General features: G+C 35.9%; 1 protein-coding gene and 1 long non-coding RNA gene across 2 annotated transcripts in view; both read left to right on the top strand.

The window, feature by feature from the left end:
- The window catches only part of helz (helicase with zinc finger), a 62,046-nt gene that overhangs the window by 25,129 nt on the left and 18,956 nt on the right, over positions 1-17,961 (top strand). The window contains exons 17-21 of the mRNA XM_081604851.1: positions 1,980-2,081; positions 7,376-7,554; positions 13,483-13,601; positions 14,743-14,888; positions 16,217-16,364. Of these exons, the coding sequence (XP_081460977.1) occupies positions 1,980-2,081; positions 7,376-7,554; positions 13,483-13,601; positions 14,743-14,888; positions 16,217-16,364 (694 nt within the window). The remainder of the gene's footprint in view (positions 1-1,979; positions 2,082-7,375; positions 7,555-13,482; positions 13,602-14,742; positions 14,889-16,216; positions 16,365-17,961) is intronic.
- LOC145550962 (uncharacterized) lies at positions 4,213-5,555 on the top strand. The gene is made up of 3 exons (XR_014086745.1): positions 4,213-4,613; positions 5,092-5,206; positions 5,301-5,555. It is a non-coding gene; the product is annotated as an uncharacterized LOC145550962 (long non-coding RNA).

The raw sequence follows: 17,961 nt of genomic DNA, 5'->3' as shown, positions 1-17,961 counted from the left end.
TTGGGTCGATATTGGTATCCGCTGATGCTCAAAGCTGCAATATCGATATCAGAAGTGTAAACGTTGTATCGGGAGACTCCTCGCATGGGAAAACCTTAAATCAGATTTAGATCCAATTAAGAATCTATGGCAGCTTTAAAGGTTTATATTCAGAGACATTCTCTATTCAGTCTCACTGAGCTGGGGATGTTTTATAAGAATAGATCAAAACATCAGTGTCTAAATGGATAAACCTGCTGGTACTGCAAGCAAATATGATTGTACAAAGTATTGACTAGGTAGCTAAAATACCAAAGACCTTCTAATATTACCAAATTACTAGAAGGGGTATCAAAAGTTTTTCTGTATAACAGGGCTTTGCAACAAGCTTTGAAGTTGGAGCATCAGGAACTTGGCACATGAATGTGTCAAATTTTAAGGGAGGTCAATTAAGAAATGAGATGTGGCGTTGTTCACTCAGCTGTATGTATATGTGTCTCGAAGGTCCTGTTTGTGCTGAGTGATTAGCTTAGCTTTCCATTGTTGCGAGTTCTGTCACTTGAAAGAAAAGCACACTGGTCATTTGGCCGAATACGTGTCATTTGCCCTCAATGCACATGGTTGGCTTTTATTACGGTTCGCTCCCTGGCTTTGAATGGAAGTCGATGTGCAGCGCGAGCCGGTCAGTGAAGTTACGCCACATCTGCAGGCCCCACAGTGATGTACAACAATGTAGCTTCTTCACTGGCATTTTTCTTCATTACGGAGCCGGCGCTCCGTGTGACGCTGCCCGCAGGACACGCTAGAGTTTCTTGAGCTGGAAAGAAACCAATATAGCACCATCAGGTAAATGGTTCGCTAGTCTTAATGAAAAATGAATGCAATATGTCAGACAGAGGCTTACGTTTTGTTTTTTAATAGGAGAACAGGGTATATAAAGGAAAAATTGCCTTAAAAAGTACAGTAACATAATAGTCATTACTTGGGTATGGAGCGTATTGGTGCATCTCTAAAGAATCTTAAGTTCATGTATCTAAAATTACGGCCTTAAATCGTCTTGAATTCATTTAAAAAAGTTAGTTGGTCTTAAATACGTTCTTCACAGGTCTTAAATTTTGTCGTGTCATGTCTATTTAATCCTGTATATTCTATGGATTTTTCTTAATCACAGGACATTTTTGTTGGCTAAGGGTCGAGTTGCATTCAGATATTGTTGCTTTCTGTGACTCAAAATGTTGAAGGTTACCGATAACTAGCTGCTAACATACCTCGCTAGCTTGGTAGCTAGCTAGCTCTTTTTAAAATTTATATTGCAGTTTTCTTACTTCATGAGGTATGAGGTATGTAAACATGTAGAACGTGTCATCACTGCGATAAATAATTCTGTCTAAACTAATATGATGACAAACAGAAAATAACTTTTAACTGTAAAGGACATAATAATATATCATTCCTCTTGTAAAGTCATATTTCTTTAGATGCGCAGAAACTGGTTGGGGATTTTTCTCATTAAATCACATTTACCTTTTATGAATTCTCTCTGGGAATCTGTTACTTCAACATTTTTAAGCTCATGTATTATCTTGGATTCAGGGCACTGATGGTCAATATTTCATCCAATTTGATGTGGAGGAACTTTGTTTTTAGATGCATTACCTGTGATTTTCTTTCCCCTTTTCCTGTGCAGTTTGTTTTTCCTGTATTGGTGGATGCAGTCATAAACTTCTGACACAGAACTTTTCCTAAGTCTTTGTTGTCTTTACTTTTGTACTGATTCTGGCTTTGAAGATCTCAACAATCCTCTTGTACTGCTTGGTTGATGTTCTTTTTTCCATCTTTAAATGAGAAACGTGTCTTCCCCAGTCTTTCTTTTCTTTAGTTTTAAGTTTCTAAAACTGAAGAAAAAAGTTTTGAGAGTCTAAAAGCAAGTGGCACTTTATACCATATGTCCTCCTGCACTGTAGTTTATTATTGCTGTTGTTTCTCTTTTGTATCTACAGGGTCCTGATCTGCACTCATTCCAACAGTGCAGCTGACCTTTACATTAAAGACTATCTTCATCCATATGTCGAAGCAGGCAACGAGCACGCCAGACCTCTCAGGTACTGCAGCAGCATCTCCAATCACCCTCTACTTTGTTCTCCAGCCTGCACTGTCGCAACTAATGCAATCTAAAATACCTCGGTTGTGATTTTGCATTTATTTCATAGATGTGTAGTTTAATTTGAGGTGTGTAAAGCTTATTTATTTAAAGGAAGATACAGATTTACTTTCACCTAGTGTTGCATTAATTTTTCATCAAGTTGTTGATGGCAGAGTCCAACCACTGTGCAAAGCATTCTCCAGAACCCAAAGATATTTCTTCTTGTAGCTAGCTAGCTACAGGAAGCGCTTTCTGCAGCTTCCTAAGATGACATTTTTTAACTTCTATCGGCTGTTTGGTGTGACTAATACAACTAGCATTGCTAAGACTGTCTGAAAGTGGAGCTACCAGCAAATTTTTTAATTCTGCAAACAATAGGAATTTTCTATTAACACGAACATTACAGTACATTTCTAAGATATTAACTAGAAAGGTGTTTCAAGTTAAAACTGAAAAATCTGCTATTTGGGAAATTATTTTCTAACAGAGGATTCAAACGTACTAACTTCAAAAAAAGCCACAGTTGGATTAAGGACACACAAAAAACAAGGTGTGCATGAGTGTCAAACCAATTTGGCAAGTCTTAATAAACTTTGTTAAAAGCAACAAATAAAATAAATAAGAAATGTAATGGGCAAATAATGCATTCCAAGCTTTGCTTTGTCATTGGAAAGAAAAACGTTGGGTCTAAACAAGGTTGTACACTGCAAAAACTAAAATCTTAGTAAGATTAAATATCTTAAATTAAGGAGATTTTTCTTATTTTATTTCTGACAAGATAATTTTTCTCACCAAGAGGGATTTATGTTAGAATATTTTTCTTATTTTAAGTGTTTTTGTACTTAATTATCTCAGTAAGATATAAAAGCTTAATATTAAGAAAATATTACTTATTATGAGTAAATATGTGCTAGAATCTAGATTATCAATATTTACCTATCAAAGTTCAAGTCTAGAACTTATTTTATATAAGTAAAAATTTCTTATTTCAAGCACAGAAAGCGAAATCACATACTTAATGAAATGTATTCAGATAATTAAAACGGACTATGTCCAAATGGAATCCTTTGTGTTATTGTCAATGAAAAAAAAAAAAAACATGAACTTATGTTCTTGTATGAGTTGGCAGAGTGTACTGGAAATTATAATTTAATATTTAAACGGTTGACATTTAACACAACAATTTCAGAGACAATATCAGTTTATATATCAAGATAATTCTTGGCATGTTTCCGTCTGCTGTGGACCTTAAAGTGATCTTCTTGATGCAAGATGTGGGACCACTTACTGACATGTCATGAAATTTCTATTGATGTGTGATTTGAAATGGCTGGTTTTCCACACAATGAGATTAGAATCAACAATATTGATTAGCTCAATGTCATGATAAATATTTTAACTTTTGGTTTATAAAGTAAGAATTTGAAATATAAGTTACTAATATTAGTTTGAACAATATTTTATTCATCATGTTTGTAACCCCTTTTATGACATCATACAATCCAAATGGGAAAGCGCCCAAAATGTCAGTGAGATAGTATTAATGTTCGATACAACAGATTTTCTTTCCGATCCAATACCGAGTAAAATTTAAGCTGGTATTGGCAATACAGATCCCATACTTTGTGCAAAGACAGTTAGTTTGTTTCTTAATTAAATAAAAATAAATGTAATCCATATCTTGGCTTCATAAAAAGAACACAATGTACTCTGATGCACTCATTTTAAACTCAGAAGTATATTGAGACAACAATCTTGTTTACTATAAGCTATTTTAACTCAGCAGAAATATACAAAACATGTGAAAATGGAGTTGCAAACTAAAAAAAACAAAATTAGTAAAGTAATAACCCTACTAAATAGACTGCTCAAAAAAATAAAGGGAACACTTAAGTGTTCACTTAAGTGTCTAAGTGTTCCCTTTATTTTTTTTAGCAGTTTACATCATTGTTTAATTATTAAAACTACTATAAAATGGCAGCTGAAATAGCTCCGTGTCACTTTTTTTATAATCTGTCAACATGTCCATTTCTGAGTGTGTGAGCGTCAGCAGCACGCTGCGCTTGGGCATTATACATTACATACTTACCAGGCGGAAGAAAAAGTAGTTCCCATTAACAACGTTTCATTTAGGCAAGATCTCAATAATTTTGTTACTTTCTAACTTGCTCTTGTTAATCTACATTATCTCAAATTACTAAAGTGTTGAAAGTATTGATCCTTGGATCTGAAAATAGATTTTAAAGAATTAAGTTCTGGTATCGAAAGAATCGATATTTCAGTATCAATCCGCACATCACTAACGGCAACGCCAGAGATCATTTAACTGCCCTGATTAACGGTTAATTCAGTTGTAACAGCCTAACTAAGCTTTTATCTACTGTACTTTTATAAGATTTTCTTTTGGCAAATTCTCTAATCTCGGTTGGACGTGGATGAAGATGGAGGACTTTTTTTACGTGTATAGACCCTACAGCTGCTGTACTCAGAGGTAAGTTTAAAGTTGTCTGTCTTTCTAAGATAAGCTAACTGAAGCTAGTTAGCATGTCGTGAAATGCCAATTTTCATCCGCGGTTAAAGAGCCTCTCTTGTAAATATGAGCTTTGAACAGTTATTAACCACAATAGCTGTGGCTTAAAAATAATATCGACACGGGTTCATGGTAGCTTCCGTTTTTTAACATAGCTAAGGTGGCTTCTCATTCGGGAAATGGTTAAAGGGCAATTCCGCCTAGTATTTCACTAACTTTGAGGGTGTTTTATGTGCTGTAATTAAAAAACTTAAATGCATTGAGTCTACAAGGTTAGATATTTCACACTGTTACCAGGATATTTTAAACACTATTTTTAATTAGTGAATTTAAGTAGTCCTTGTTTGATTTAATTAAAATGACTTTCTTGCCATCTTGAATTCATGTAATATTGTAATTGAGCACATGAACTAAAATAAGACTTGTTTTATTTTTCAAGTAAACCAAACTGTTGCCATGGTGAAGCCTATGCCAGACAAGTCTCCAATCACGTATTGCACCATATACAAGAAACTTTGGGAAATGCAAGTGACGGCATCCTTCACATTCTCAAGGTAAGAAATTTATGATACTGATTCATCATTACACTGATTAGACCCTAAAACGTGGTTTGTTTTGTGATTGTTTTTCTGTCTGTGCTCCAATTAGCAGATGACCCAACAACTTCAAACAAGACCACTTTTCAGCTCTGTGGTGATCATGAAACCAACTTTCTACTGGCCATTGGAACCATGCCTGCCCTGATCTTCTGAAAGGAGGACATCACAGCTACTACACCTTTCAGCATCCGTGTGTGTGTGTGTGGCCACTCCTCTCTGTGCTGCTGACGGATGTCTTGAGAACAGCGTCTGTAACTGAGGCAAGACTTCCACATATAAAAGGCTATGGCTTATTGGAAGAAGTTCATTGTGGTTGGCTTGACTCTTAGGGCATCTTATGAGTGCGGCAGATGTGTCAGATCTTCATTGTTCTGTCATTTTACAGGATTGTTTCAGAATCAGATGCCCATCCAGACTTTATTCTGACCAGTAGTCATGTTTTATTGTGCTTATGTGAAACTTAAACGTAATAAATATGTTAAAAGTAATTGAACTCATGTCTTCATTTCAGCAAGCCAATAACATCTCTTGTTCCAGTATTCACAGGATCAATTTTTGTATTTTTGTCTTAGCATAAGAACCTTGAGTAAGGCTATGATAAAATATATATTTTAATCCTATGCAACAATAAAAATAAACTAGATTTAGGTATATCACTGCAAAAAGTCCCCTTTCAAAAACAAGAAAAAGAAGTACAAAAATAGGGTATAATTTTCTTAAAATAAGAAAAATTATCTGCCAACAGAACAAGAAAATTTATCTCGTCAAGATTTTCTAAAACAAGAAAAAATATCTGACCAAGATAAACCTACAATATCTTAAAATTAGTGTATTTGTACTTAAAACAAGCCAATTTTACTAATATAAATAGAATATATGAGATTTATTTTCTTAATACATAGAACATTTTTCTTCAAATAAGAAAATTTTACGCTATTTCAAGAATTTCAGTGTCGAGTAACATTTTCTTTACTTGAGATAATTTTTCTTAAAATAAGATGATATATCTTACTCGTATAAGTAAAATTGGCTTGTTTTAAGTAAAAATACACTAATTTTAAGATATTGTAGGTTTATCTTGGTTAGATATTTTTTCTTGTTTTAGAAAATCTTGACAAGATAAATTTTCTTGTTCTGTTGGCAGATAATTTTTCTTATTTTAAGAAAATTGTACCTTATTTTTGTACTTTTTTTTCTTGTTTTTGAAAGGGGACTTTTTGCAGTGTACAAAGTGGGATTCAAACATAACACCTTGAAGCAGCTCTGTAATTCTCCAGCAAATTCGCCATAGAGGAGGATCCTCTCAAATCTTGAAATGCTTTACATAACTACTATAAAAAAACTTTTCCCAGTTAAAGGCAACTAATATTTGAGACCTCCTCTGAAAAACCTATAATTACTTATTTTAATAGTTCAAACAGCAAATATACCTTGAATTAATGCACAGAGAAAATTGTGTTAGCAATACTGAAGAAGCTAAAATCTACGGTCTGGTTATATTGCTGTAAACTTTAAACAATAAGTGTAAAATGAACAGGTTTTAGATGAGTTGTTGGGAAAATGCAGTCTTCGCTTCTCAGCTGTCTGCCATTTCGATGTCAACATCCAGCAAAGTTATTTCCGCTGTGGCCTAATTGTCAGACTCCCTGAATCAGTGTGGCACTCCATCAATCCATTTTATCTGAATTACAGCTATTGAATATTGCAGGCAGACCAAATATATCAGCAGTAACACAAATTGCTGTGTACCTTTGTTGTTTTCACCTTACAGCAGATATTTTCAGACCGTCGGGACGTCAACACATTATTTCTTTTTTGAACCACCTTAAGGCCACTCATAACACAATTTCTTACTTTTCTTCAAAAATATTTCTGCAACTCCAGAGGTAGAGAAGCCCTGCTTGTCTTGACATGCCCAGATTTTCTGTCAAAACTGTAGGGGTTTTTCTTGTCTGACATTGCATAAAAGCACCATTTTTATTTTTTTAATTCTGCACAACACTTGAATAAAAGTTTATACAGGTTCAAATGTGTGCTTTTTCTCTCTGAGTTTCTTGTAGAGAACATTTCTTAGTACTTTGCATCTCCTTATCCTCATCTTTCCGCCTTCTTTTGTCCCTCCAGGGTATATTTCAGGAACCGCTGGGTGAAGACCGTCCACCCGGTGGTCCAGCAGTACTGTCTCATCTCCAGCACACAGGTCACTTTCCAGATGCCCACAAGGGAGGACATCCTCAGGCACCGTGTTGTCGTGGTCACCCTCAGCACCTCCCAGTACCTCTGCCAGCTGGATTTGGAGCCTGGTAAGTCCAAAATAATCTTGAATTAAAGGAGCTGATTATGTTTTTTTTGTTTTTTTTATGTGACATTCCATCAGCCTTCAGTCATTTATCATAAAAATAAGAAAACTTGTTGGGGTTTTTTACCCCCTACTCTGCATGAAACTACCCCATATTTTGCAGTATATCTTGTTTTTCTATTTATAAGCTAGTAGATATACATTTTGTTAAAAACTGGTGCCTATTTTCAAACACACCTTTATGAGGGTCTTCACGCATTCTTTAATCCGTGCATCTAAAACGAAGGCCTTAAAATGTCTTAAATTCATTAAGGTAAATGTAAGTTGGCCTTAAATACGTTAATTGCAGATCTTGATATTGTCATGGCTGGACTATTTAATGCCAAATAGTCTAGGTAGGTTTTTTTCCTCATAGGACTTTTTTATCAGACAGAAGTTTGAGCCGTGCACAAACATAATCACACTGCTTTCTGTGGCTCATGCCAGTTAATGCTACCAGTAACAAGCTACTAATACCTGCATGCTAGCTAGCAGCTAACATATGGCTCCCCAACTAGCTAGCGACCCGTAAACCATGTGAGAACCACAAAGATCCCAGGACTTTCACAGTTTTGGTTCACTTCATTTCTTTTGGACATCTCTGTCGTGATATAGGTCTTAATTTTTATTCATAAAAATGTCTTAAAAGGTCTTAATTGGCAATATCAGCAAAAAAAGCTGCTCTGTGCATTGTACCTGCGTTATTGGTTATTCTTGTCACTTCGACAGTCAGCATTGGGAGATCGGATTGGAATTCATTTAAGTTGTTCCAAAGTCGTGGAAAACAAACCGATTTGTCGGCGCAAGCTAATAACCGGCACTAATGTATCAGGGGAGGGGGCTTTGTCTCTTGCCTGGATACGCCATCTGCTTGTTTCTAATGTATTGCACATCATTAGGCCTCCCACCCCATGTTGCATCTCTCCTGCTCTGCTGGCGTTTGGTGATGAAAATCGACAGGAAACAAGGCAACGGAGGGATTGCGAGTCTTCTAAGTAGCAGTAACGGATCTTGTGATGGAAACTCGGCTCTTAACTTTTCTTCCATCTTTGATAAAGCATTTGATTGGGCGTTAATGCATTTCAAGAACTGCAGGATATCAGAAATCATGTCATTCCCCTGACATTTCTTAATGGTGTGACGCTGATATCAGTTGCGATTGACTTGCTTTTTTTTGACTGCTTGTGTTTCTTTTCGTTCATTGCAATGTTTTCACCATTTTTATGTGGTAGAATCTTAGCTACTGAAAATATGCATCATATGGATATTGAAGACCAAAACTGACTTTTTTAAAACTTTGTATCATGTTATTAGCTGGAAAAACTGAAACTAAATTTGAAGATTTTGGTCTTAATGTAAAACTTGACTTGTTTGATCATGATTTTTTTCAAACAAAACCAAATGAAGGGTGATTTGCTTAGAACTATTTGACTCTAAATTTAGTATATTTTACCCGTAAGCTGACATTTACCCTTGTTCTTCTAAATGCCAGTTCTTAAGCAGGATGTCAGACATGCAGAGAACAATTTGCACTGTTCCAATTGGCTCATTATCTTAAAGTGAGTAAAAAAAAAAAAATAAAAAAATCTGTTTTGTTGTTTCTTTCCTGCAGATGCAAAATGAGTTAAAACCATTTAGTAAAAGCAGCACCGTGTTCCTGGAATCAAGCAGCAGCTTTAATAGACAATTCTGTCTGTGGCTTTTCTTAATTTGGCGAATGGCCACAATCTGTTTAGTCCATTTAACGATTCAACTATAACGCTTGACTTTTTGCTGTTTTACCAGGAAGTCCAGATTGATTATTCTGTTTCATTTAAATCTGCTCGTACTTTTGGAGTTTAGAAGCCGTATTTCAACCATTTTTCATTCAAAGAGACTGAAAATAATCTCTGTTGTGGTTGTGTTAACTCTAAATAAGTTAAGTCACTCATATATTAGAGTCACAGGCGAGAAACGACCTAAACTGAGCAACTTTGTTCAGTTTAGTGCTTAATGTATGTTTTAAAATCCCAATTACCCTTATGTTTCATTTAATACAGCAAGAAAAAAAAAAAACATGTCCTAAAGTTGCTACCAGAATTCTCATTTCATTATTTTCACAACGGACTTTAATCGTGTCCTTCGTGGTTTCACCAGGATTTGACTCGTTGGAAATGAAGTGATCAAGATTTCATGCTAAATATTGAATCTTTTTTTTATATTCATATTCCACTTTGTAGCAGCTTTTTTCCCCTTTTGGAGTACTACCCTGCATTTTCTCTTAAATTATTTAAGTTCTGGCTGTAGCGCAGTCTTTTGAGCGTGTTGCGTAATTTGCAAGCTATCTTCAGTTTCTGGCCAGTGGAGCATCATTTGCATCGAACAAAAAGTTGATGTGTGTATAAACTGTTATCAGTAATTTATAGGCTTCATTAACTGGATATGATGGATGCAGCACAGGGAACATCGCCTAATTCTTATTGAATCGCCTTGTTTAATTACCTCAAACGAAGAAAAGAACTTGAGGATTTCTTGTTTCTGTCTGCCTTCAAGAGGATTATTGATATGTGTGAAATATGCAATTATCAGCTGGCAGAACATACTCGCCAACTTTTGTTTCATTAGGCAACACATCTAGGATTTTGTAATCGTTTTGCAGTCAAAATCTATGATTTTGTGGCGCTACTTTAGAAATGTTTGCAAGGAATTTTGTGATATTTCTTCCCCATTAAACCCCTTCCAAAATATGTGTTGAAGAAAAAAAGATTAAAAAAAGAAAACAAGCTGACAAACTGAACACCAACATTTTTATTCTTTAAACAACTTACTGACACAATCCATATCCTGAACAGTTTAACATAGTTAGCTGTAACCTGCTTCCAGTAACTTATGCTAACAGAATAGACTAAAATTAAGGCCTTAATTAAGTCTTAAGTTGTCTTAAAAAATTCATAAAAATGTAAGTTGGCCTTAGATTTTTGTTAAATCTAAGGCAGAGCTATTTATTCTAGATCTATGTAGTTTTTTTTAATTTCTGTAAAAAACATCAAGGAAGTTGCAGACATCTTCATTCATCAGGTGGTTGAGGCTACTGCTAACTAGATGCTAATATACCCTCAGTAGTTAGCTAGCTAACTTTTTTGCATCTTATCATCTAAAGTATAAATTTATCGCTCGTTGCCTGGATGACGTTTCTTCTTTGCCATTGGCTTACTTTCTGCTGGCGACCTGTCCGAGACTAGGGGCTTTCTGTGCAGAAAAGCTCAGCACTCTGCTATAGACATCGCAAAAATATTCAATTGTCTTTAAAAAAATGTCATGATACAGGTCTTAAATTTAATTCAAAATGGTTTTTTAAAAAGGTTTTAAAAGCCATAAATTTTAGTTGGTGAAACTGGCAGAAACCCTTTTGTGCATAACTTAAATATAAATTGAGTAAAAAGTTATTTTAGTCTATTTGGGTTTTTTGCAGGCTTAAAGTTAAAATCTTATCGGCCTCACACGGGTGTCAAAGTCTTACATTTAGCCTCAAACTTGCTGAATCCTTTCAGCTCAGCTGAAACGGTTAATAATCAGGCTGTTATTTCTGAAACAGGTATAACATATAAACTCCTCCTGTCAGATTACATCTACTGTATATTTACATACATCTACTGTATATTTACATATTTATCAAACTCATGTAGTACAAAATAAATGAGATAAATGATTCAGGTTGTAAACAAGCCTGGTTCAGAACATCTATAGTCCATGTATATATTTATAGGATTTGAGACTTTGGGATTTTACAGCTCGGCTTTAAAGATTCCAGTCTGTAGTTAGGCTTGTGTCAAAAACTAAAAAGTATTTCTCTGATCTGATATTAAGTTGGGTCCTAAAGCGTGTCAGACCGTGCAGCAGAAACCACAATACATCAGACGGGCTCTGCAATTTTACACATACAGAATCATTTATGACCAATCTGACAAACCTTTTTTACAAGCGTGGATTTACAAGACCTGGTGTGGCTTCATTCACAGACCTCTGCCCAGACTTTCCAAACCTCCCCTGACCTAATAAAGGGTCGGACGGTGTTTCGAGGGGCCGCACGATTAGAAGAGAGAGTTTTCTCTTCTTTCTGATTTTATTCACATCTGCTTATGAACTCTCCCTTTCACCCCTAAATATTATGCTATGGTTTTCTCCAAATGCAAACTTCATTATTAGCTCTGTAACGTGTAGAAAATGTAATTTGGACCTCTAATAATGAGATCCATTCCCCCGACGCCGGTAGCTGTTTCTAAGGTGAAACATCAAGCGCCATGTTCCTCCTGCCTGTCTCCCAACATGTTGATCATAAGGGCCATATTTTTCCCCCTCTTGTCTTCTGATTAATCTCCCCTTCCTTGCCTGGAGGGGGGAAACATTCCCATCCCTACCGTCTCCTCTACATCATTTGTAAGCTTTTATTGGGTTGTGTTGATGTGGATTGAGGCTTCCCGTTCAATGCAGTTTGTATCAGGGGGTTAACAAAAATCTGTTGGACTCTGTAACTACAGCACAGCTTTTCCGCACCGTGAGTCTGATTGGAAAGTTAAACAAGTTCTAGAACAATGTCGCTCACAGCGAGCTCTGGCAGGAATTGTTTGGAGATGACGGTCCCCACGTGTAACACTAACAAGACGTGTGACAGGCTTGGCAGATGTCGCCGCAGTTTCACCTCGATGCATTTGTGCGCAAAAACAGATGTTTGCTGCTTTGTCTATGATGAAAGATTCTTCAGACTGGCACTGTTTTTGCCAGATTTTACAGTGGAGCTAAAAATGCCCAGAAGCATGTTTGCATGCATTCGTTTGTTCGACGGGTTCTGCTAAAGACTAAAAACTCCTTTCCATATCCGATCGCCCATCCTTTTATAATTTTATTCTAGACATGTTTGTGGTGCTTGTTTACTTTTCTGACAACCCAGAAGTTTTATTTTATTTTTTTAGCTGTCACATTTCATGTCTGCATGCACCTCCCTGTGAAACCGGTTCAGCTTTAGAGGCTGTTCGCTGGTTGTTATTCAGCCTCTCTGGGTTTTTTTTTTTCCTTTCTTCCCCTCCACTCCTTGCTCCAGCACTCATTTGCCATGCCGTTTTATCTCCCCCACTCATGCTGCCGAGCACCAGTTGAGCTTTTGAAATCGGGGTTCAACCCTTCTCTCTATAAAACCCCTGCCTTAGGTTTGCAGGACTGGTTAAATGAGAGTGTAGAACCATCTTAGAGCCCACAATGAAAACAGAATGTAAAGATTTAAGTGCTAATGTGTGTGTTTGCACAAATTGACGTCTTAATTAAGCTTCTTCTCTATTATCAAATCTCTCTCTAGCTGGTTATTGTCTGGTTCAGTGTTGGCCGAGCTGGGTCTGCTTCCATCAGCACTGTTTGGTGTGAACGTGTCGGATTATGGGCGGGTTGTAAGTGTTCAAGAGCTGTAGTCATTTTGAGTTTTTACTTTTGGGCGGCCAGTTTCTCTGGAGTCTCTCAGCATATTTGTTTGTTGCGGGTTGCCCTGTCCAGTTGACAATTGATAAAAATGGTTTGGACCTCAAAGTTAGCTTCAGTGGTTTAATCTTAAGGTTTGATTTTTAAATAAACAAAACAACCCCTTTTTTTTAAACACAAAAATAAAAAAAATAAATAAAAATTGGGAATATATTGCAAAGAATGAGTGGCGTCCTTTGGTGTTAGGCTTGAAATTTAAACCCACAATGGATTAATTTGACTCTAGAATGTTTATATGTCTCTGTTTGGTAAACTTTGGGTAAGAAAAACTTTCCTACCCATTTGACTCTGCAGAATTTTTCTCCATTTTTTTTTCTTCCCTCCAACACTTTGAGGAACAGAGGCTAAACTAGTAGTTTGTGTTTTTTGTTTTTTTCTCCCCAAAAAGGGTTGTTCACCCACATCCTGTTGGATGAAGCAGCTCAGGCCATGGAGTGTGAAACCATCATGCCTTTTCCTCTTGCTAGCAAGACCACCCGCATCGTGCTGGCTGGGGACCATATGCAGGTGAGACCGGAGGATTTGTATTAGTGAAAATAAAGTTTGACTTAATGCTTGGTTTTACTTATAAACTCAATTTGCACTACATATTGCTCACTATGAAATGCTTGTATGTTTTTATTTTAAGTTAAGAATTTGATATTAAGAGAAAAAAAAAAAGAATTTGGGACATTTGTTGCCTTCTTTGAGTTTTCCAGTCCACAGATAACAGAAACAAAGACTTTTGTCAGTCAAGCTTTCTGCATGAGCAAAAGGAATTAAAAACCTAATTTTCCTCATCCTGTGATTTCCAGGGAGTGCACAGTATTATCTGGGAGGGCGGGATAAAGACACAGTGAGAGTCTGGCGTTGAATAATTACTTTTTACAAACTCCGTCTTTATTCCGTTTCAGTCAACACGGAGCAACGGGATGCAAACGCAGGATTCAGTTTGTTACATCTCTATCTTCCATTTGCTTTTCTAACCTGGAAAACAGGTTCTTTGTATTTGCAGAGGAAGGAAAGTGGTTTCCTTTTATTTTACTTTGTCCATTTAGTAGTTTTGTGTGACCTAATTTAATATTCATAGAAGACTGTGGCCTTTACTGATTAAATCTAACCCAATGTTAAATAAAGATTTAGTCTAATACCTATCTGATTTGTATAAAAAGGGGTCAAAGTAGAAAAGGTCAAACATTTTTGATACTTAACCTCAAGTTGAAATAGAATTTGAGGTTCAGGTTGACATTTTTGCTCTGTTTTTCAAATCCTTTTTCTTTTATTATTGCTTCTAAGATGAAATGAATCAAATGCTACCAGTCGTCTGGTGTACAGTTGTAAAGTATTATTCAGCAGTTCTGCTGTTGAGCTTGAAAAAGAAATAGTTTTTTATTCAGAAAGCAGTAAGCATGTCAGATATTTCTTTCAGTAAACAGACTGTATCCAAAGTAGGGGTGCACCGATTGCAGCTTTCTGGCCGACCGATTTATCGGCCGGTGTTTTACTGAAGTGATGTAATTTTATATTTTTCTTGTCGACCTTGTTTTTAGCTTCAACGCTTCGGTGAAACGGAAAGCATAATGGACTTCATTTTGCTTTAACAAAATCAAAGTCCTTGGGTGACACTTTGAAATGAACCAAATTTCCCTTTTCCTCTGTTGCCTTGCAGCTCAGTCCGTTTGTGTACAGCGAGTTTGCACGGGAGCGCAACCTGCACGTGTCACTGCTGGACCGGCTGTACGAGCACTACCCCCAAGAATTCCCCTGCCGCATCCTGCTGTGCGAGAACTATCGCTCCCACGAAGCTATCATCAAGTAGGTGTGAGCACTCAGCGCTGCCAGCAGCGAATCAGTTCTGGGAAAGTCGATATTAAAGAAGGCAGTGGGAGGTTCTGCTTATTCTGAATGCCGACGTTACGGAGCAGAGTCTACCAGTGGAATAAAGATGTACAGACATGGTGGGAGAGCAGTTCTCACTCAGTTTGGTTGTTATTTATATTTGGAAAGGATTTTTCTCATACAACAAACATACATTGTCACAAGTTATATCCTCTCTTTTTGTCGATTGTCACAGGGAAGTACATTTAAATTTAAATATAACCGTTTCATTGTATCAGGGTGTTTTCACCAACATGGTATAACAGGATCTGAAGGATTTTATTACAAATGAAAAATTACTTTTGCGATAACATGAAGGAAGCTGTTTTGCTAAACATGTTTATGATTGAGATTTTGATATACGGAACATGGAAAATAGTGGAAAGAAAATGTAGACTCACTTATTTTAAAATCAGTCACTATTTCAGGCATTACTAAGAAAGATTTTCCTATTTATTCAGATAAAAATATTTTATTATTAAGGATGTTGTCTGAAAGAGTAGACTTCACAGGTGTAGACATTTTTTTTTATTATTTTTTTGTTCACATTCACATTTCAAACCTTGACCGTTTCACATTTAGCAGTGAGTAGTTTCTCCTGTGTTACACTGGATGTCCACGCATCCTAAAAGTATTAAAAATAAAAATAAACTTTCGGCACATTCTTTAATTCATGCATCTAAAATTAAGACATTAAAATGTCTTAAATTCATTAAAGCAAATGCAAGTTGGCATTAAATACGTTATCATAGGTTTGAAATTTTGTTTTGGATGAACTATTTAATCTTGCGTATTTCATGTAGACTTTACTGTGATGCAGAAGTTTGAGTTGCCCACTGACATTTCACTCACCTTGTTAAGCCAAGTAAAAGCTACTAATGCTTGTTTGCTAGCTAGCTTTTTGTATCTATCTAAATTTACCAACTGTTGGCTGGACGACGTCCGTCTTCACCACTAACTCGCATCTGTTGCCAACTCATACAGCTTTGGCCAAATAAAAAAAAAAAATCTATTTCTTTTGTACATTTCTGTTGTAGTCTTAACATTTTCACTTTTAAAGATTTGAGTTTGTGAAACCTGTTTAAATTCTGTTACAATTAAACCATGTTGAGTTTGTTGGAAAGGAGCAGTTCTGCATCAAATCACTTTAAGCCTTAATATGCAGTCATGTGTCAATTATTTAGTTTTAATGAGAAATATTCATTTATGAACTTCATATTCATTTCCTGTCTTTCCTGCCATCCCTCTGTTTTTTCTTCCCAAAGCTACACATCCGAGTTATTTTACGACGGGAAGCTAATCGCGAGTGGGAAGCAGCCGTGCCATAAGGATTTCTACCCGCTGACCTTCTTCACAGCCAGAGGAGAAGATGTCCAGGAGAAGAATAGCACTGCCTACTACAACAACGCAGAGGTACGATTTGGAGCATTTCTACTTCATGCAGTTATGTGATGAAACAAATATTTCCATTGCTTTAACATTGTCCTGCAAGTGTAATTTAGATATTTCTTCTTCTAAGCCTACAATCCATTCTTGTTTTACCAGTGTGTCCGCTCACCTTTAGAAAAAATCTTAAATTTGTGTATTTAAGCTTAAGGTCTTAAAATGTGTTTTAAAAAGTAACTTGGCCTTAAATATGTTAATTGCATTGATGTCGAGATAACATTTATCTCACATTATCTATGCATTTTTTCTCTTTTTCTTGCTGGACCTTTCTGTCAGGCAAAAGTTTGAGTCACACTTCTGTAACTTGAGACAGTTGCAGCTAACAGTAACTCACAGCTAACGCTCATTTTTGTTAGATGTTAAAATACTAGCAACTATAAATTTGCACTCACAGATAAGTGCAGATTTATTGTGAGTTGACTGGTCAAAGTTTGTGCATTTCTGTGCAAAAATAGGTCTTAAATTCCTTTCATTATGGTCTTAAAAAGCCATAATGAAATTCACACTGCAGGTTTCAAATTTGAGTTAAAACCTGCAGAAACCCTGTCTACAGATCCGCAGTCTGAATTGGGCTCTGAGCATTCAGTGAGGGAGTTTAGAAGCTTTTACTTAAATGTGTATGTATACATTTACATTTACAGTTGTATAGCATATTGTAGTTCAAATTAAGATGAAATTTTAAAGAAAATTTTAAAAAAACTCACTAACTGAATTCTGACTAATATAAATAATTAACGGATTTGATTGTTATATTTGAAGTGATTTCGTATCTTGGAATTTGGAAATAAATGAACTTTTGAATAAGCTTTACGCTTTCAGAATGATTAGATTTTAAGGTCAGCTCGACTCTGAACCAAAAATGCTTCTCTTCATATTCCAGATATTTTTCAGCTCGGTCAGCACTGATATCCCAGGTTTTACAGATCGTCTGCTTTCATTAAACCACAGCTTCCTGTTTTGATGGACCTTCTTTGATCCCTCACCGCTATGCAAGTCATAAAAGCGCCCTTTGTTCTTCAAATATATATTTTTTTACGTTGCCTTTTAGGCTCTGCGAGAAAAATATCCACAAATTTGCTCAGTGCTATTTCAGGTCGGGTGCATGTAAGGCATCATGGTGTGAAAACAGCATGGTGTCGCCTCCTTTTCTTCTCATAAGTCTCATTTCAGGGTCAGTGAAGTCAATTTAAAAAGGGGGGAGATTTATTTTTATTCAATAAAGGCCTTTTTGAAGTCTATTGAAACCAACAGTGTGTCTCTATGTCTGGACTAACATGGTTTCTCTTGATAAGCAATAAGAAATTAAAACAAAAGAATCTTGATCAAAGTAAATTAAACCAAAGGCAACATGATTGGTTACTTTTATTTTGCAAAAAAAAAAAAAAAAAAAAGCAAAAATGTGTCATTGCTGCTGAAATATGACTGATTATAATGATGGGAGAGAGATGATCTGAAATGATCAATTGTGATGAATCACTTTTTGAAATAATCAATTAATTTAGTAATCGATTAATTGTTAACTGGAGACTCAGGAAAAGGTCAATTACTGAAATTCATACATATT

Source organism: Poecilia reticulata, chromosome 1 (genome assembly GCF_904066995.2).
Source record: "Poecilia reticulata chromosome 1, P_reticulata-male-v2, whole genome shotgun sequence".
Classification (NCBI taxonomy): Eukaryota; Metazoa; Chordata; class Actinopteri; order Cyprinodontiformes; family Poeciliidae; genus Poecilia; species Poecilia reticulata.
Note: the sequence above shows the minus strand (reverse complement) of the source record. Positions and strands in the feature narration are given on the sequence as shown.